This window comes from Martes martes, assembly GCF_963455335.1.
Source record: "Martes martes genome assembly, chromosome: 12".
In the NCBI taxonomy this organism is placed as follows: Eukaryota; Metazoa; Chordata; class Mammalia; order Carnivora; family Mustelidae; genus Martes; species Martes martes.
In genome coordinates this window covers 28994931-29015280 of record NC_137900.1, presented here as the reverse complement: position 1 = coordinate 29015280, position 20350 = coordinate 28994931, and the positions used below count along the sequence as shown (strand labels likewise).

General features: G+C 52.9%; 1 protein-coding gene across 2 annotated transcripts in view; it reads right to left on the bottom strand.

Moving 5' to 3' along the window:
• Positions 1-20350, bottom strand: part of DAPK1 (death associated protein kinase 1) — a 174229-nt gene that overhangs the window by 11558 nt on the left and 142321 nt on the right. For both annotated transcript variants that reach the window (XM_080819410.1, XM_080819409.1), the window contains exons 19-21: positions 17580-17657; positions 6287-6509; positions 1844-2032 (exon numbers count right to left, since the gene is read on the bottom strand). In XM_080819410.1, coding sequence (XP_080675536.1) covers positions 1844-2032; positions 6287-6509; positions 17580-17657 — 490 coding nt within the window. The remainder of the gene's footprint in view (positions 1-1843; positions 2033-6286; positions 6510-17579; positions 17658-20350) is intronic.

Below are 20350 nucleotides of genomic sequence, written 5' to 3'. Positions count from 1 at the left end.
AAATTCTTTTTGGAACATGACAGGGTATATACGATGTTGAATGTAAAAGTCACTAAGATATGTAATTTAATTTTGGTTCAATATTGACTATATTCACCTTCCTCAGGTGAGGAAGTGACCTGCTCAGGTAGGTCACCTGCACAGGTGAAAGATGCAATGGTTGATTAGCATGGTCTGCGTCTGAGGGAGGGGGAGGGAGCTGTGAGGAGGTGGGGTCTATACACTCAGCCCCCGTGGGGGGCAGTGGAAGGGTCAAGAAGGGTAGAAGGCTGTGTGGCCTAATGTTTGGGGGGCACTGGCTCTCTCATATCTGAGTGGTGGGTATGGAGGGTTCTCTTAGAAGTGCCTGTGGGTGAGGCTCTGATTGTAGATCCTAAGGCACCTGGAACCTCCCAGGGACCTTCCAGACACAGGGACACATCCCAGCAGGGCAGTGACCATCCACGCACTGGCCTCTGGGGTAAATAGGCAGGACCATTTATGTTGTAGGATTTCAAGCTCCGTTTCCAATTCTTCCCCTCAGTGCTAATTTTGGGCCAGAAATTCTGCAATCAACCGTTATTCAGGAAGATCCAAGGGCACTTTTGGAGCCTCGACTTGGAGCACAGGCAGCCCCGGGGACGGGACTCTCTAAGTCTGGCCGCTGAGGCATTAGTGTGAAGGGTTCCGGAGCACAGGCACAGGTCCTCTTCCGCAGGGAGCACTGGGAGCCAGATCTGGGGTGGGGCAGGGGCTGCGAGGAGCAGGGTTAGCGAGGGGTGCTAGGGACAGGCTGCCCCTCTCCGGATGCAACGACACCAGCTCAGCTCCAGGACCGCAGACAACACTCCGCTTTTAAAAAAGAAAATGCCCACGGGCTTTAATTCTACGTCACAGGACCCAGTGGTTCTCCTAGTGGGGTTACCCGACCAACAGCAGCAGCCTCACCTGGGAACCTCACCCTCCCACCTCCTGGATCAGCAGCTCTGGGGGGCCGGGTGGCAGTCTGAGTCTTCACAAGCCCTGCAGGAGACCCATCTGCACCCCGGAGATGAACAGCTCGAGGTGACACACATTGACGTCTACCGTTCACGGGGTTCAGGGTAATCACGGAGCCGACGGGAAGATGCTCCCGACCGGCATTGTCCGAGCGCCTCCCCTGTGCCGGACACTGCAGCGGGCGCTGGAATCAGCGCATACAGTCCTCACAGATGGGTCTCAAAGAAACTGCTTTATCCCTGCTCTAGACTTCCTCTCCATGAGTCAGGGGCTGGCGTTCAAGTGACATGGGCCAACGGGGGGCCCGGGAGCTCCAGGGGCTGGGTTGGGGGCTGATACAGTGATTGCTGGAGAAAATAACCTTCCCAGGGAACATGTGAAGTATCACCCCCTTGGAGATGTTTGAGGGCAAAGAACACATGGGAAATTTTGCCCTTGGAGAGAATCGCCCGTGCCTGGGCTGCCTAGCATCAGCCACGAGTGCAGATGTGGTCAAGGATAACTCTCCTCACACCTGCATTTGTCAAACTGCCAGCGGGATAGCATTTTACAAGTTTTCTCATCCAAGTGGATGTTGGGCTCTGCCAAGAAAATGTACTGATTTACTCAACATTTATTGAGCACCTACTGTGTGCTTGGGGCTCTGCTAGGTGCCCAGGAGGACAGGGGGTTTAGTTTCACTCTTTAGGGGTATGAACCAGCTGTGCTTCACTGGGTCACTCCCGAGGTCACCCTGTGTGGCTCTTCTTCTGTCCTTGTGGGGCTGTGACAGACGCGGGGGATTGCTCCCTTGGGGGGTGGACTTACAGTCCAGGGAGAAGGGAGACAGGAGGTGCTCCCCAGTGGGGCGTGTGGGCTACTGTACCGTTCAGATAAGCATTCTGGATGTCAATGGCCTTAGTGGACTGGTCGTCAGCTGCGCAGTGTGGGTGCTGGGGCGGGGCCACCAACACCTCCAGCGTCCCTCGAGTGAGTCCCGGCTCGAACATCATGCTACGGCTCCTCACGCTCACATGCTCGCAGCCCGGGTACAGGTTGCTGATGCTCACGGACACTGCAAATGGATGGGAGGCGGTGAGAACAGGGCAGCCTGAGTGTCTGCTTCCCGCCCGCCTGGCCCGCGCCTTGTCCCTTCCCGGGACACTCTCGTCCCCACCCTCTGCTGCTTCGGGCTGGCCCCGTGGGCCTCCCACATGTGGGTCAGGGGTGCTGCCCTGATTCTTCCTGTCTGCTGCACCTCCCGCAGCCCCTGCCTGTGCTGCTCAGTGCCAGAGGCAGACCCCGGGGACTTCATCTCTGGGGCGTCCCTGTCACTTGGCTTCTGGTTGGGGTCAGCCAATGGGAGGCACTGGACAGGCTGAGGGGAGAAGGCCCAGGTATACGTCCTCCCTCCTCGCTCCCCGCTGCTTCTCTGACAGCAGCGGCACGTCTGTGACTCAGACACACCCTCCCACCCCCAGCGGCTTCACCCCGGGGCTCCAGCTTTCTCAGGAACAGAATATCTTCCTCTGGTCTTTCCGTCCCAGGGAGGGAATGGCTTCCTTCTGTCCCAGGCCTTGAATGCTTCACCATCTCTGCGATGCTCCCCTGACTGTGCCCGTGACACTGTCCTTCCATTAACATCCCTACCAGGACCCTGACTGGGGCCGATAAAGTCGTCCCACTCTGGGCCGTGAGATTGTGTCAGGCTGACCGCAAAGGGATTCTACCCACTAGCAGGCCAGCTTGTCCCAGGCAGAGCGGACGGGATTTGATAAATGGCAGGCACTCCTGAACCTCACTGAGTTCTCATTAGGACAGAGTTTGTGTATGGTATCATAAAAACGATAACTTCACAGGGAGACAGAGGCATCAGAGGGACATCATTCATCGTTGCTAACTGCTGACCCCTAGTGGTGGGAAGCGGCAGGCCCGGTGGAGCAGCCCCCTGGGCACCCTGAGCAGAGACAGGGCGCCCCCTGGTGCTCCTGTCTGGGGACCGCAGGTCACCTTCCCTGCAGCACTGCTCCTGGACAGCCGCTCCCCCTCGGCTCTGGGTATGTCCTTCCTGCTGCAGACCCACAAGGCCACAGCCACGACTCTCCGCTGGCCACAGAGCGAGTCTGGGTGTGGCCGCCAGACAAGTCCTGCGAGGGAGACCCCACGGGCCCCAAGCAGCTGCACACGGAGCAGCGGGGATCCACACGTGCCCCCGCTCCTGCATCCTGCCTGATGGCTAGGCCCTTCTCCCTCTGCATCTTAGGAGCTGACAGCATCAAGGGCCAGGCGTCAAAGGCAAACCCCGCAGCCTGCAGTCTGAGTGATATACAGGTACTTATATGGATATCGATATCAGGAATGTGAGTCGGTGTACCCAGAGCTTCCAATTTTCCACAAAGAGCTCAATATCCAACTTTTTTGGTGACTGAGGTGTGACTGTCAGCAGCTAATCCTCTTTTCCTCCCCCACAGCCCCTCCCACACACAACGCACAGCGCCCAGGCCCCGGGCTTCAGCCTCTGCCTGAGGCAGACACGTTATGTCTCTGGGCCCCCAGTTCCTTCTCTCCGAAGTCGGTTATGACACAACCTCAAAACGTCGTGAGAATCCAGTGAGACGACACGTGTGTGGGACCTGGACCCAGGTGAGCACAGACCATGTCAACCTCACACACCACTTTCCACGCTTCCCGGCCTCCAGGTTTTACTGTGGCTTCCCCAGAGACCGCTGGACAACCTTTTGGTGTCCCCTGGGCCTTCTCTCCTGTCTTTCCAGCATTTGTCACTTTCTCCAGTGTTATGAATCCCTGGGGGGACTTCCTTTTACACAAGTGACCACGGAGAGCAGAGCTCTGCCTCCAGAGAGAACAAGGCCGTCCACTCCCGGAAGAAGGGAGTACAGTTCGGCTCCTTCTGGTAGCAAAGCCAGCGTCCTCCGGGATGCTGGGAGACCGGGAGGATTCTGGAATGGACTCACATGGGACACAAGAGAGGCCAGTATTTACCTCCTAACAGTCCTGTCGGGGAAGCCGAGCCCCACCAACCTGCTATCTTGACAGATATTCACGGGTTCAGCATGGAGATGCAGCTCTGAACCAAGGGTCGTCAAGAGAACAGGAGAAGCAGCCTCCCCAGCGGACCCGCTGCCTCTCTGTGCTGACCATGGCTGGCGTGGCTTCTCTGGTCCAGAGCAGACATGGTCCCGACAGAATCTTCTGTCACTGAGTCCCACGACCAAGTCTCTCTCAGCCCTGGCTGAAGGATGCCGCCACACTCATGACCCTGGCTGATAACATGGCCTTCCTGAGCCAGTTTATCAAGACTCTACTTCCAGATTCTTCCACATGTGGAAGATGAATGGAGACAGTACTTCTGAGGGATGAGGGTTGAGAAGGACATAAAATCTGTCTGTGGCTGGTTCAGTTTAGCTCAGGAGCTCCTGGGGCATAATCTTCATACCCAAGGAGGATGTACAGAAATTCCAGCTCAGAGCCCTAAGTAGATCTCTTCGTCTCTCTCCCTTTGCCTCTCTCTCTCTCACACACACATACTCAGCAACACTGGCCCAGTCCACACACACAGGCTGAGCCTAATCATTAAGTGTGGAAGACCGCTGGCTTCAGAGAAGGTGAAACCATCCTGCGTCTCTAAACTGAGCCAAGATTACGGATGACCATGGCCAATGTGTGCCCAAAACCGCCCTTACTATAGACAGACTTGTAGCATCCCCACTAAGCACAGCAGTCAGGCCCGTAACGAATTCCCAGCTGGGTGACACTGGGAAGCCCACTGGACCCCTCTAGGCTCCAGCAAAATGCTGGGTAGATGTCCTGTAGGCTGCTGTGTGGACTCAGTGAGGTGACACGCGAGCCACATTTCATCCAGTTCCAGGCATACTGTGTTCAGAAGATACTCCCGCTACGTGTAAGCTGCCCTGCACTCCTGCTAACTGTGAATCTACTGTGGTTTTTGGAGCTTCACCTGATTTCAAGTCCACTGCTGTTCAGAGAAAAGAAGCTGAAAGGGGCACATAACAGTCTGTCAACGGTCCCTCAGCCCTGAAGAAGCTCCCCAGACACCCTTACCCATGGAGAGAGGGATCGCATGGAAACAAAACTTTACCGTCAGTGTTTTCAGTGGGGGGATCTGACAGGACACCTCGTGAGGTCATGTAGAGAAAATGAATCCTTGCACAAAATGGCGACAAAGGAACCTCTCTGGAGGGTTACATTCTTACCTTTGCAAAATGTAATTGCCTCACTTGGGATTTGGGAGAAACACAATCTGTGCCTAGTGTTCTCTGCGGTGCTTCTCCCCGGGGCTGGCGGGGGCGGGGAAGGACAGGCACGCGGGCCTTCTGGACATGGAACCACCCATAACTGCATCTAGGCGGTGGGGGGGACGACAGCAAAGCCCGCCTCCCAGTCAGGCTCCATGTGAGTGGACGGACCAACTGTGACATCATTAGGGAGCCTTTCAAAACCACCAACCAGGGGCGCCTGGGTGGCTCAGTGGGTTAAGTCTCTGCCTTCGGCTCAGGTCATGATCTCAGAGTCCTGGGATCGAGCCCCATGACGGGCTCTCTGCTCAGCGGGGAGCCTGCTTCCCCCCCCACCGCCGCCTGCCTCTCTGCCTACTTGTGATCTCTCTCTCTGTGTCAAATAAATAAAATCTTTAAAAAAACAAACAAAAAAACAAACCACCAACCAGCGCTGAGATGCACAAGGATGAGTTCCAATTCTGTGGCTGTGTTCTCGGGTTACTGTGCTCCAAGAACAAAGCGCTCCAAGAACAAAGCCTAAGGGGGACAACCCATCCCGGACCAATGTACCATCCTGTGTACGGTCTGGAGCCTGAATCTGTCCACGTGAATTTTCTCTCCGAGGGCTGAGTCCCCTGGTCTGCGACTGATAGCCATGTGGCAGGTGTGTTTTATTCTGTCCCACTGCATCTAAATTAAACTCATGTAAAATGCACACAACATACCGTTCACCATATTAACCCGTTCTGGTTACACTGGTCTGGTTTAGAGTAGAACACGACACCATTCTGTGATTGGCACATTTGCAGTTTGGACCTCTGTGACTCTGACCGTGATTTGGGGGAGGCCCTGGCCTTGTTATTCCTGGGCGATCTGGGAGCGAGGGCCAAGAAGCAAATGGACGCAGGAGCCAAAGCGGGGCTAGACACCTAGAGCCAACAGGGCAGTGAGATCCGGTCACCACGGGCCAGGGAACCAACACAAAGCCACCACTCACCCTACACCTTGGCACGGACAGCACAAAAGCCAGCACCTCGCGCAGAGACAGGGGCCGGGGTGGAGGCGCCTACCTGCGGGCTTGGATGCCAGTGGGGAGGGCGGGAACCTGGTGGAGCTGGCGGAGGACAGTCTGGGCCGGCGTCTCCGGAAGAAGCTTCTCAGCAGCCCACACTTGAGCGATTCCACCAGCGTGGTTTTCCCGGAGCCCGAGTGGCCAAACAGCTTCAGTTTGATCCTGGATTGGAGGTTCTGCGTGGGTCGCAGCTGCTGGATGAAGAGTCCCCGGTGAGCGTCCTAAACACAGGTGCAGGGGGGCCAATTAGTCACAGAACAAGAGAAGGCTCCGAGCAAATTGCCAGCACGGATGCTCCCCGTTTGGAACCCCCTCGCCGTGTCCTTCCTGATCCGGGATTTCTTGGTGAGGAGAAGTTTTGTTTTTTAAAGTTTTACTTATTTATTTGACAGAGAGAGCACAAGTAGCCAGAGCAGCAGACAGAGGCAGAGGAAGAAGGCTCTCTGCTGAGCAGGGAGCCAGATGTGGGGCTCCATCCCAGGACCCTGGAATCATGACCTGAGTTGAAGGCAGATGCTTAAGCCACTGAGCCACCCAGGCACCCCTATGAGAAGAAGTTTTAAGAGCTACTCTTAGGAACTTAGGAACTACTCTTAGGAACTTAGGAACTTTTCACTGCCATGCAGTGTTAGTAACAGTGGTCCCGTCGTGTACAATACATCCCGGCACTCATTTTCTAACTGGAAGTTTGTAGCCTGGTCCGCGATTCTTACCCGTGGTGCACAGAGGTTTCGTGGTGTCCCATCGTAGCCACAAAAAAATGCATGTAAATTGCATGTAACATACAATTCCCTGTTTCAGCCATTTTAAAGAGGACTGAAGCTCCCGAGGTGTTATTACACATATGATGTGTGCAACCAGCCCTGCTCTCTGGTTCTGGAACATTCCGTGACATAAGGAAGCTGAGCCCATCAGCAGTCACTGCTCCCTCCCCGCCCAGCCCCTGACAACTGCCTATCTGCTCTCTGTCGCCAGCATGCGCCCAGGTCCATGGCATTTTGGTGCACAAAGAATTGGTTGGAGCAGCTCCTGCGAGGTCACTGATTACCAGGAGAAACAGGGTTGGCCTGTCCGATTGGCCAGGGCCACCTGCTGCTCTCTGCGTGGAGGGGTCCTGTTCCCCCCGGCACCGTGAGGGTACCAGATGCTGAGAAGGAGGGCCTCACCACATACCTACACAAATGCTGTGGCGGCTCGAGGGCCACGATAACCTTCCCCCGTCCTCTCTCTTCGTCCCTATAGGGAGAAGCGGGAGAATTCACAGACTCACTCACTCCCTCACTTGTCAGCAGACATTTACGGAGGCCCCCGTGGGCTCCGCACAGTGCAAGGAACAGGAAGGTCCAGACCCGGCCCAGATCCGTGTCCTGGGGAGACACAGGTATGTGAACACTGACACCAAACACGGCAAGAGTGCTTCTGCGGGGACCCAGACATCCCACCTCGAGGCTGCACAGTGAAGCGTCGCTCCTGTGCCCTTGACTCCATCCGGCCTCACAGGCAGCCTCGTTATCTACCCCCAGCCTGATCCTGGTTCCAGAACAGGGGCCCACTGGAGCTGTGGGGTACAGCCTCAGGGGGATTCCTTCCCTGACCCAGGATGGTCCCACTCTCTAACCTATTGATGTCCGGCATCCAGGGGACCCCTCCTGCTGGGATCCCTTCTAGAACATTCTTCCCCGGGAGGCTCTGGCCCAGGTGGGGTTCTCCATTGTGACTCCACCAGACTGTAGGGTGATGTGGGACGCTCTCCCCCTCTCGACTGGGAGCCAACTTGAGGGCAGAGACAGTGTCCCCAGCACCTGGCAGGGAGGTGCTCAATAGAGAGGTGTGCGAGAAATGACAGGACTCGGGGACCCTGCAGGAGCCTCTGGGAGGGAACTGCCTGCTCTTGGTCTCCTGGGACCTCAGGCCTGGCAGACACTACGTCCACTTCCAAACCTGGGGAGGGGGGTTTCCTGCTGCTGTCCTCCCGCTGAGCCACTGTGGCTTTCTCCACCGGCCACCCAGCAAGCTCACCTGCCAGACACAGCTCTGCTGAGGGCTCCCTGTCCTCCCCCAGTCTCCGTGTGGGACTGGGACCTTCCTTCTCCACATGGCAACACTGCCCCCTAGCGGGCATGGTGGAAATGGGCGGCCACTTTTTCAGTTGCTGATGTTGGGGGAGCTTCTGGATGTGGGTGCTATGAGTTCAAATAGGTTAACGGAGGTCCCGCACGGTAACCATTCCCTGGGTCCACATGACCTCTGAGTGTCTGCTGAGCATTTTTATAAGAAAAAAACCTTGTTTATGATTATGTGACCTTAGGATTTAACTGTATGTTTTGGAGAGCGTTTTTTTTTAAATTAACATATAATATATTATTAGCCCCAGAGATACAGGTCAGTTAATCGTCAGGCTTATACACTTCACAGCACTCACCACAGCACATACCCTCCCCAATGTCCATAACCCAACCACCCTCTTGGAGAGCATGGTTTAATAGTTACTGAGATTTCCGAGAATGTAGCTGTTTAATAAATTGGTGAAAATATTTAATCTTTCATCAACGACTACCCTCACTTCTACAGGGTCAGGTCAGCAGGTGGCCGCAGCGTCCGCCTGCCATCCCAGGCTCCAGGATGCATGGGCGTCTGCAGGCATGGCCTCAGTGACTGTGGAGGCAACTCTGTATCTGCCAATTTCACGATGTGCCCTCATGCCCTGGGGCCCAGCATTTACACATGGAAATATATTATTTCACTATAGATATTTCCTTTGATGTCTTTGTTCTTTTACAGGGAGGGCATTCCATTCGCTAAAGCAACCTGTGCAGGGACTGGTCTCCTGTGAACTTTAATGCAGGCAAGGAAAGGGGGCATCCCCAAGTGTGTGTTGCCGATGTTGGGTGGGCTGGGGTTGCAAATCTCGCCCTGCGCGGTGCTCTGAGCATGAGGCTGTCCTTATTCTGGTTTCTCCTGTAGCCTCAAATCTCAATAGGTTCAGACACAAAGCACTGCAGGGGAGGGCGGGGGCTGAGGGGATCTTGCCAGCAATTGCTCTGAATTCTGACCCAGGTCAGCACAGAGGCTGGAGATGGTCTGTTCTGATGCAGGTACTCATCGGTGTGCTGCAGACCAGGCCGGAAGAAATGGGGCACTCGCTGATTCTTCCCCGATCCCGGATACTGTTGCAGATAACTCCTTGACCCCCGAAGCAAAGCTGCCACCCCTCACTCTAGGTTAATCCTCAAGTCCAGCCCTTCCTCTCCTTTCCCTTTACATCAGGCCCGGCTCCCACCTCCCCTGCACGGGAAGCATGTGAACTACAGTTACCCTGTCCTGTGAGCATCACTGTTCACTATGAGCGTCTCACTGAGTAAGTCACAACACTCACCACATGCTTTGTGACAACACACAGATTCTTTGTGGGAAGCAGTGTCTCCTTCTCCTGGGACGGGGAAAGGCAGAAAACCTGCTTTTCGTCCAGCCACTGGGTCATGGGTGCACTGTGCAATTTTAATTGGCTTGTGGCTCTTTTCTGCCTTGTGCCCTGTTGATCTTGGAACCTGACTTTGGTCACCATGTCTGTCCTGTGTATAGGATTAAGGGTATGTTTGTCCCTCTACCTGAGCCCCTCAGGCCCTTGCATTCAGAGGAGACTAGAGGTATGGTAACCATGGGACACTGCTGCTGTCCTGGTGTGCTTCTGGAAGCTTCTCTGGCCCATGGCTGGCTTGTTCCTGGCAGCTGAGGGGCTTCATGTCTATGCCTTGCTCAGTGCTGCCCTCAACTAAGTACAGTTCACCCTTTGAACTCCATGCAGGGTAGTGGGGGCCAGAAGCCACGGACAATGTGCTTGCTTGATCCCTGGGCCAGCCCCAGAACAGAGACAGGTGGGGATGAAGACTCTTCTTTTCGTCCTAACTCTAGCCCAGGTGCTCTGTGTCAAGACTCTGAACTTGGGCCTTGTCCTTGGCCAAGTTACTTCAGTTTTAGCAAGAACCCTGCTCCTTCCTATGTGATGAGATTCCTCACCCCTCCCTGATATCTGATCCCCCTGGACTGCCTTCAGCAAGAATCTTGTTGAGTAGCTGTATTGTGACCTTTAACACTCCTATTTTCCTGCTGCCTCAATGTCCCCACAAACAGGCTGTGAGCAGTGGCCCAGACATACCAGGGCGATAAAGTGAGTGCCTCAAGGTCACTCCCAAATTTGACCCAGTGACCCTCAAATATTCCCAATGACATTCCCTTTACATCCCACCCTGATCCCCCATCAAGGCCCCCATAAAGGGAAGCAGGGGTCCTCCCTGCTTCCCCTGCATAGATGAGCCCCCACCCTGCTGGCCTTGCCTGGCACGGACTCATCCACCCTTCATCTTGTCTTCGGGAGACAAGTCTGGAAACGTTTCTCTCTATCCAGATGGACAGATCTGCCACAAGGCAACCTGGTCCTGCAGGATGACCTGTCCTTCTGCTCACGGAGAGCCTTGGAGAATCTGAACACAACCGATGTTGATTTACAAGTACAAAAGGTCCTGAAATCTCTCCCCTACTACCGGTGGGCAGTGCATTTTCTCTCATCACCGCTAGGTGGCGGCACAGGGACGGGTGGGGATCAGTGTCCAGGGGAAGGTGGCTGCCAGCACCCTGACAGTGTGTGCTCTCCAAGGCTGTCTGGGGCTTTGATGCAGAGAGGGCCTGAGGAAGACAGGGAGTGGCTCCTGGCTCGCTCTGCAGGCGGCAGAACACCGATCTCTTTGGAGGGAGCACACAAGTCTGTCCGGGGTTTCTGTTTACCAAGAGCTCCAAGACCACCTGTGCCCCCTGCTGGCCACAAAGCCCCACCTGGTGAGACCCTCCCAGCAGGAACACCTGGGGAGTGAGGATCTGGGACCCTGGTGTTTCCTAAATTCTGGCTCCTGCCTGGAAATAGTCTGCTCTGTCTATCCACCCCCCACCCTCCCAGCCCCTCCCGGCCAGCCCCAGGCAGGCAGATGCAGCCGGCTGCAGAGGTGGGGCCAAGGGGGGTGGTCCATGGCTGTGTGTCTCTTCCGGGCGGGGCTGCCAGGCTTGGGAAAAGGACGGAAAGCAGCAGAGAACATGAGGAATCAGAAGTCTAAACCAGTCCCACCACCTTCCAGGCGGTCAGACAGTGTATCTGTATAACTGGGAGGCAGGATATGCACTTTCCCCATTTATTTCCTTTAACCTTATACTTTAAATATTTACCCAGAGATGAGGGCCTCCGCTTGCATTCCTGCCCACTGCTCACAATGTAACTAAGCCTGGATAACCCATCCAAGCGCTATCATATTTCACCTGGCCGTCAAGGTAGAAGACCTTCTACCTGATCTCTCTGTCTGGGCAGTCAGAGGGAAAGTCCCCAAACCAGAGTCAGGTCTTGCCCTCACCCGCCAAACACACCTGGACCAAACCCAGATTCCTGACCTAGGTTTGTAAAGCCACCTAAATCTGATCCGGCACCATATTCCCCAGACCACCTTGATCAAGCCCCAGTGCAGACTCCTCCCCCCTCCTTTTGGTCTGGGTCCTGGGACACACCCAGATCTACTGCCCCAGGCCCTTTGCACTCACGATGATGATTCCTTCTGCTATCCCTTAGCCCCTCCTCTGGTTGCCTTCCCTCTCCAATATTTCCTGTGTTGGTTTAAATGTCACCAGCAGAGAGGTGCCCCCTGACCAGCGGATGGAAAGTAACACACCTCCCTTCTCTTATTTCACCCTCTTTGGGTCCCTGCACATACAGCAGGGGCCACAATCCTTTATGAAGGGCTGGGTGGTCTCTCCTGTGACTCCATGCATCAGAAACCAGCAGCAGACAGTAGTAAATCAAGGGGTGTGGCTGTGCTCCAAAAAAGCTTTATTTACAAAAACAGGTGGTGGGCCGACGACTATGGCTCCCAGGTCATTGTCTGCCAACCCCTGATTTACCCCATCTGGCATTTTTCTTCTTTGTTTATAGCCTGAGTTTCCCTCTTGTTCACTGTGGTCTTAGCATATGAAGACACTGTGAATCCCTTTTAAATGAATGTTATTTGGTAACAGCATTGCTCTTGGACAGCCCGGTGAATCCTGGCTTCTAGTTAACTTTCTTCCTGCACCTTTGCCCCTGGAATTTAGCTGCACTTTCTCACCAGCAAAAATGACTGACAGGGAAGGCCATATGCAATCTGGCAAAGCAAGATAAGAGCAGGGGAACCTGCTGTGGCTTCCCTGGGGGGCAGGATGCGGTCAGACCCAGCAGGGGAGGAGCACCTACTCTTAATTATGCACATTTGCTTACTAGTGCTGAATTTCAAATTCTGGGCAAACTCTACAATTCCTCCTATTTTCCAAAGTATTCTCAGGCACCTTTCGTCATGGTCTCATCTCAGATGTAAGAAAAGCAACTATTTTAATATCAGCTTATAGAAATCTAATTGGAAGGAAAATCAAACCCCCAGTGTGAGGGCACTGGCATTTGGAAAGAGACCAGTAATCGGCAAGACAAGACTAGATGCTCCAGCAGACCACCACTCCCAGGCACTTAGTGGGAAACCAGGTCAGTGCAGATCCTGCCCAGCTGAGACCTGCCGTGGGTTTTTCCTGCCTCCACAGGCTCTGGCCTGGGCCACCCTCACCACCGACTCTGCCCAGAGGTGCTGGCTGCAAGGTCTTCTTTCCCCAGGATCAGCCCCCTGTGCTAAGGACGCAAGGAGCGTCTCCCTCTACTCTAGCCAGAGCTCTCCTGCTCCCTGCAGGTCAATAAGATGACTGTGATTGTATTTCTAGAACAGCAGGTCCCATGGGTTCCCTAGAGGACCTTCGACGTATGTTCCCAAGCTCCTCAACTGATAAAAGGTGCAAACAAGGGGGCCTTTCTGCTGCTAATCTGGCCCGCGTGCATACCTTTGGGATGACAGTCATTGAAGCCCCCACCCCACCCACCATGGCTGTGCAGATACAGACTTCTTCCCAGGAATGTGTTTAGGATCCACATGAGGGGGTCTGATAGAGGGTGGCTTCCCCCACCCCCAGAGGTGTCAGGAAATATGTAAACACAATTTTTGATTTCACAGTGAGTGGGGGAGGGTGCTATGACATGACTGCCTGGGGGGTCCGCAAGCCCTGCAAAGACAGGAAGCCCCACCCTCCCCCAAATGCCCGCTCCCCCCGGGAGAGAAACAGGGGGAACATCAAGGAGGAAATGACATGGGAAGGGGATGGGGACAAGATGCTCCTAAGTAGAAACTGCCCTCTTCCTCTCCCTTCTCCGTCCTCAGTGGTTGTGATCCTTCTCCTCCACCACAGGATGTGAGTTAAAACAGCAAACACGTCCATTGTCTTGGCTTTGTAGGGATCGCCTAATCGTGGAAGGACCTACAACAAGTCCTTGCTGACAATCTCCAGGGTAGCTCCTGGGACAACTCAGTCATTTTCCAGAACCCGATTCCAGTACCGGTGTCCCCAGGCCCTAAGCAGCTACTTATTTGGAGATTTATTCATTTATTTTTTAAAAGATTTTATTTATTTATTTGAGAGAGAGCAAGCATGAAAGGAGAGAGGTCAGTGGGAGAAGCAGACTCCCCGTGGAGCAGGCAGCCTGATGGAGGATTCCATCCCGGGACTCCAGGATCAGGACCTGAGCCGAAGGCAGTCGCTTAACCAACTGACCCATCCAGGTGCCCTATTTATTTATTTAAAAAAAAAAAATTGTGGTTAGAAATACATGGCAGCCAAATTCTCCCTCTCTGGCTCATCAAGAACCCAGGGTCTAGAGCCCTTTGAGGGAATGACTGAGGCAAACAGACTCCCGGGTCTCACTGAACACAGAGTCCAGGAGGTGCTCCTGAACGGAGCAGGACCTGGTGAACCCAGGAAGGAGACTGGGGCTCACCACACAACAAAGGGAAGGACCCCCCCTCCCCATGGCTGAGGAGGGATCAGCACGGAAGCCCTGAGCCCAGTGAAGGGCACAGGAAGCAGACATTTCTATTTCAGGACTGAATCTGGGTGCTTAGCTAATTCGCATCTGCTTAGCCTCAGTGAGCAGGGCTTTCCTGCAGAACAGCTCCATCTTGGGGATGCTGTGAAGGACAGCACGTGCTGTGCACTGAGGACTAAATGTTGGCTGTTGCTAACGATGGCTCTCAAGAGTGCCCTGCCACAGCTGCCTGGGGCCTTGTCCACATGTCACATCTGCTCCTGGGCGCTGGACCACAGGGAAATCTTTGTTTCTCCAGGACTCAGGGAGTGGTTTGCAGGGTTCCAGAAACAGCAAACACATGGTGCTTACTGTGTATAGACACTGTTCTAAAGACATCGTTTACATCACCACCATACTGTAAGGGAAGATTATAGTTATGCCAATTGAGAAAAGGGAAACTGAGGCACGGGGCTGCTAGACCGTAGCAGCGCTGGGATTTGAGCCGGAGCTGTTTGACTCCCGAGTCTGTGCATTCAGCCACCACTTTATATGCTGCCTGCAGAAGCAAAGGTGAGAGAGGGATCTTTCTGTGGGTTCAGGGCACGAACAGGAATGATGTCCTTTGCTCACAGGGATTGAAATGACGTTTCTTTGCCTTGACCTCTCCTGAGAGAACAATCCCAGCATCGTGGTAAAATACTAGACATTGGAATATTCTCTCTCCCATCTGTCTTTTAAAAATCTAGGCACCAAAACACAAGGGTGCCCCTCAGTGAGAGAGAATAAAGGAAATCTGAAACAGGGACAGGGCAAGAGCCCATGTACCTTGATTTAAAGATTCTGGACTGCGGGGCGCCTGGGTGGCTCAGTGGGTTAAATCCGCTGCCTTCGGCTCAGGTCATGATCCCAGTGTCCTGGGATCGAGCCCCGCATCGGGCTCTCTGCTCAGCAGGGAGCCTGCTTCCTCCCTTCTCTCTCTGCCTGCCTTTCTGCTTACTTGTGATCTGTCTGTCAAATAGATAAATAAAATCTTTAAAAAAAAAAAAAAATAAAGATTCTGGACTGGAAAACAGCTAGTCACCATTCCGCTAGTCACCATTCCTGGGCGCTGGGGGTCAGCAGTAGCAGCTTCTCAGTGTTTATATTTCCAATTACAAAATCCACGTAAGCATAGGGCAGGGAACCTGGGATCAGATTAAGGGAGAAAGCACCTTTCACACACACCCCCCAACCCCTGCCCCGGTCAATCTGATCCCAGCTCGGTTGTCACGTCAGGACCTATCCTTCCTGTCATCTGTCTGGGATTCACTGTTTCAGACCCATCACTGCAATGACAAATAAATAAATTAAATAAAATAAATATAAGGCTCTAACCTCAAAAGCAGGGCACCTTGCTATGAAATCCACCCAAAGTCCAAGGTTGCAAACACCTGAGCCAATGTGGCCTGTTGCAGGGTTGCACACTGCTCCATCCTGCCATGAGCTGGCGGACATACAGCTTCAAGTTAAGGGAATTTAAAGATTAGGAGACTTTATGTGAAAGTTCCTTGTTGATATGCTGACAGTGACTCTCAGTCTCCACCCCCTCTTGTTCTGCTTGTAAACAAAAACACTTCTCCCTTGTCATTCTTGTCCAAAATTCTCCTCCACAGTGAGACAGTGTGTGGTGGTGTGGAGTGGGAGAACATGAAGTCCACAGCGAATGCACACATTCCCTGCAAGAACATGTGAGTAAGGTGAGGGACATTTTTTCCACACTGTTCTCATCCTGGAATTGCCAGAAGGGAGGGCACACTGAGTCCCTGCAGTGGCCTGGGACATCTGTCTTCCCAGTGCCTCTGCGGCCTCTTGGAATCACAAAGGTGTGAGGATGCATGATCTCCCAGCTCAACTCCAGGCGCTGGGAAAGCTAACTGCTCCCACCCGTGTCCTCTGCCCCACCACAGCCAAACCCTGGGACCACTAGGAAAATTCAGATACTCGGCAGCTGTGGAGGTTAAGAGGGGATCGTCCGCTCCCAGGGCACTTTCCAATTTATATGGCGGGACCTCTGTGGGACCTCGAGCTTGTATTGGACAATACCTTTCCACTGGGCACTGAAATTGACTGGATTGGTTTGGTTTTTTTGTTTGTTTGTTTTTATTTCTCGGAAGTTTGGTTTTGAAAAATTATTACGTGATTACAGTTTGCCCTTGAACTATGCAGGCATCATGAGTGCTGACCCCCCCATGTAGTTGAAAATCCACATATATCTTTGACTCCCCCAAAACCTGACTACTACCAATCTACTGTTGGCCAGAAGCCTTCCCAATAACATAAACAGGAGATTAACATGGATTTTGTCTGTCAATATGGACTACAGACTGTATTCTTACAATAAGGTAAGTTAGAGAAAAGGGAACATTAGTAAGAAAATCGGAAGGAAGACACAATAGATCTATAGCACTGTACTGTCCTTACTGAAAGACATCTGCATAGAGGCAGACCTGCGGAGTTCAAATCTGTGGTTTAAGGCTCACCAGCATCATATGGAACATGGAAAAAATGCAGTCATATTTAATGCAGGAAGTCACACTAGCAAAATCCCAAAATACCGCTGTTAATAGTTCCTTTTTATGCACTTTTTAAAAACACAGAAGGGATTATAACATGCATATATGGAATCTATCTTCTGCTTTGAAGCCCTAGAAAGTCCTAAACTCTTCTTGAGTTTAGTACTTCAAAAATACTCGAGTGGTCAGAAACAGTTCTATCCTACATCTGTACAGCAATTCGCTAGACATCATTGTTGGTCATCTGATGTTTCACTGCAATGAACATCTGTGTGCATAAAACAGTATTTCCTGCATTTTTTCCATTTCTTTAGGATAGAGTCCTAGACATGGAGTTCCTACCTTAGAGGGTGTGACTATTTTGAAGACTCCTGATACACATTCCTATGATGTGGGCTAGAAAGACACCTCTGCATTTACTTATTTGTGTCCTGTTTCCTTAAACCTTAGAGCAACAGTGTTTCCTAAACCCGAGCGTATCATGTGACATCTTGGAGCTCAAAACATTAAGAAAGGAAGAAACTGTCAGCTTTCTCATTTCCTGTCTACTTTACGGGAACAGTTATTACAGAAGGGGTGGGAGGAGGGAAACCAGGCACAGAAACTGAAAGGAAGCCAAATGATTTCCAAGTCCAAACACTGAAGAAGAAACTGATAGGTAGCTGATGCATTTATGCTAACTGTATGCAAACCACAGGACAGGGAGAGATGCCTTTTCTACAGCCTGTGTGTCCAAAGCCTCACTTTGTTCATCTCATGGCAGAAAAGGAAAAAGACAGAATTTTTCACACAAAAACAGTATCAGACCAAAAGACAGAATCTCTCACCTTTCGGAGTCTTGCAAGCAGACCTGCTACGTGTTCGTGCTGCTCTGATTTAGCGAGCTCTTCTGCTGTCTTCCCGTCCTGTTGGAGAAAAACCGTTAGTGTCTTTCCTTCACGGGAGGCTGTTTGTTCCATCCACTGGTTCTGCTGTCAGAGGCAGGAGCAAGCGTTAACAGGCCTTAGAAACAAAAAAGGTGGACAGAGTGTCCTCGATTCTTTCCCTTTCTGTACAGTCCTTATTTCCTTTCCTCGTTGGTTCTGCAGGGAGGGAAGGTGAGAATTAGAGAAAAAACATGTGCACAGGTGTCTCAAAGTCCATCCGTGAGATGTCTCAGACCCACAGGCTCTCCTCACACCTGGCACCTCGCGGGTGGGCGGATGACCCCAGATGCTGAACCTCCCGCCAAGAAAGCAGATGATGAAGACGTTCATAGATGCCAAAGTCTAGCTGGTGCTAGCTAGTGTCTTAAATCCCTTCCGCGGACAAACCTGAGCACTCACGGAGGATGTAGTTACTGGAAATTTCTGTGCATTTCAAAGAAAAGCCTTAGTTTTACAGACGATTTTGATGTAAAGATTATCAGTGAACATAAGAGGAGGAAATCAGAGATCACGGCACCTTTTAAGGAGAGAATTTTCATAAGGCTGCAGTTTCACAGCGAGCAAATTCACTTCCATTTCCGCGCCCCCAGTAAGCAGGAGCCGGGCTAACTCGGAGCGCCCCGACCACCACGCGCCTGGTCCAGGCGGCCTGCTGCGCCCGCACGCGTGCTCGGGGGCCCTCGCGGGAGGGGACCTCCGGCTGCTCATCTGTGGGCCACCGAGGAGGCTGAGGGGCTGTTCTGCTACAGTTTTAAAGTCGTTATTGTAAGGACCTATTTTATGTTTATATTTTGTCAAGAGGCTTTCATTGAGGTTAAACAAAACCTTGTTTAGCCCTTGAACTGTCCTTGCTTCCCTCCCCCCAGGGGATTCACTTAAAGGCGGGTCCCGGAAACCAGCTCTGGGTAACAATGCCCAGATACAAAGGTGGGTCAGGCCAGGTGGAGACATCCGATCAGTAGGGGGTTGCATACTGTCTCCCTAGCTACCAAGGAGTATGGGCCCGCCCTCTGGGTACCCTTTTGGCGCCAATCCTAATCAAGGTGTAATAGGCTGATTCAAATGTCTACTAGGGTAAATTATAATTCAATTGGTCACCTAACATCACTGTGGAGTTTCCTGGGTGTGTTACAATCTCATTGGCCACCTGTGCGTGGCCAGGCCCGACCGCATGGTCTTTGCCCTTAAAAGCTAGACTGTGAAACAGACAAGGGTCGCCCTCTCTTGTAAGAGGTGCGGCCCCGAACGTTCGGTTAGATTCTTGATGCTTGGCGCGAAATAAAGCTTTGCTTGACCTTCGCTTTGTATCAGTCTCGCTCCTTTAATCACGGACCCGTTATTGGGGCATAACAGTTACCAATTCAGAGTAGAAAAGGCAAGAGGCCATTTCCGTGCAAATAAAAGCAATCTCTTTTCAAGGAGACCGAGAAGCATTTCGACCCCTCTCCCACTCGGGGCTGCTCAGCACCGGTTACAGTTGCATTCCCGAGGAAGCTCGGCGCTGCCCGAGTCTCACCCACAGCACATCTTCCACTTTCTCCTGCGCGGGGCTTCATGAGACCAGTGTTTCTCAGCCTCCGCACTGCTGACATTTTAGACTAGATCATTCTCTGCTGTGCGGGGCGGTCCCGGGCACTGCAAGGTGTGGAGCGCATCTGTCTCTGGTCTCTGCAAGGATCGTCCTCCCCGATTCCTAACAACTCCAAGTGTCTTCAGACATGGCCCAGTGCTCCCTGGGGGGCGCGAAATCACCCCAGCTGAGAAGCGCTGCCTTAGGCTGAAGCTGGAAGCTCCCGTGAGCGCCTGGGGGAGCAGTCTTTACAGTACGGGGCCACCTCTCGCTCTCCCTTAGGGCCCCCGGGTGTCTCCAGGGGGCAGGGCAGAGCTTCTAGTTTGCTTTGGGGTGAATTAGGCATCTTGTCAGTCACCACACCCCAACCAGGGATTCGTGCCAAACAGCCTAGATCCTTGCTGACATGATGAGAAAAGGCCTCAGGATAGCGGTTCCCAAACCTCCCCGCACACTGGAACCTTGGGGAAAAGGCCTCAGGATAGCGGTTCCCAAACCTCCCCGCACACTGGAACCTTGGGGGTGTTTAAGACCTCCGGCGGGCTGCACACGCCCACCCCCTTCTGGACGCTCTGCTTCCCTCAGTCTGGGTGCAACCTGGACATTGTGGTTGTGAGTGCTCCCCATGATTCCCCATGCAACGTGCAGCCAAGTGAGCCTTGACTAAAGTTGTCTGACAATTCTCTTGGAGATCCAGGATGGGCATGTTACACAGGCAGAGGACGTTCAGTGACAAAGGTCCCTGTCCATCATGGAGCCTTTCAAGTGAAAGGAAAACCACCACTAACCAAATGCCCTACAATTGTGGAGCACTTCACAGCTTGCAAAACACTGTGCCGTAAGAGACAGTGTTCAAGCTCCCAAAAGAAAGGCCTGCCAGTGTGGTGGGAAGTTTGACCTTTGGCGTCAGAAGGACGAGGTTTACCTCTTGAATCTGCCCCCCACCAGCTGTGTGGTCAGTCCCTGGGCCTTCTGGAACCTGGGCTTCTTCACTGTAAGGCGGAAGCAGGGACCCTCATCACAGAGGCACTTCAGCAGATCAGAGATAAACAAATGCAAAGAACCAAAAGAGTACCAGTCTTGGAAAAAGGAAGAGGCAGTA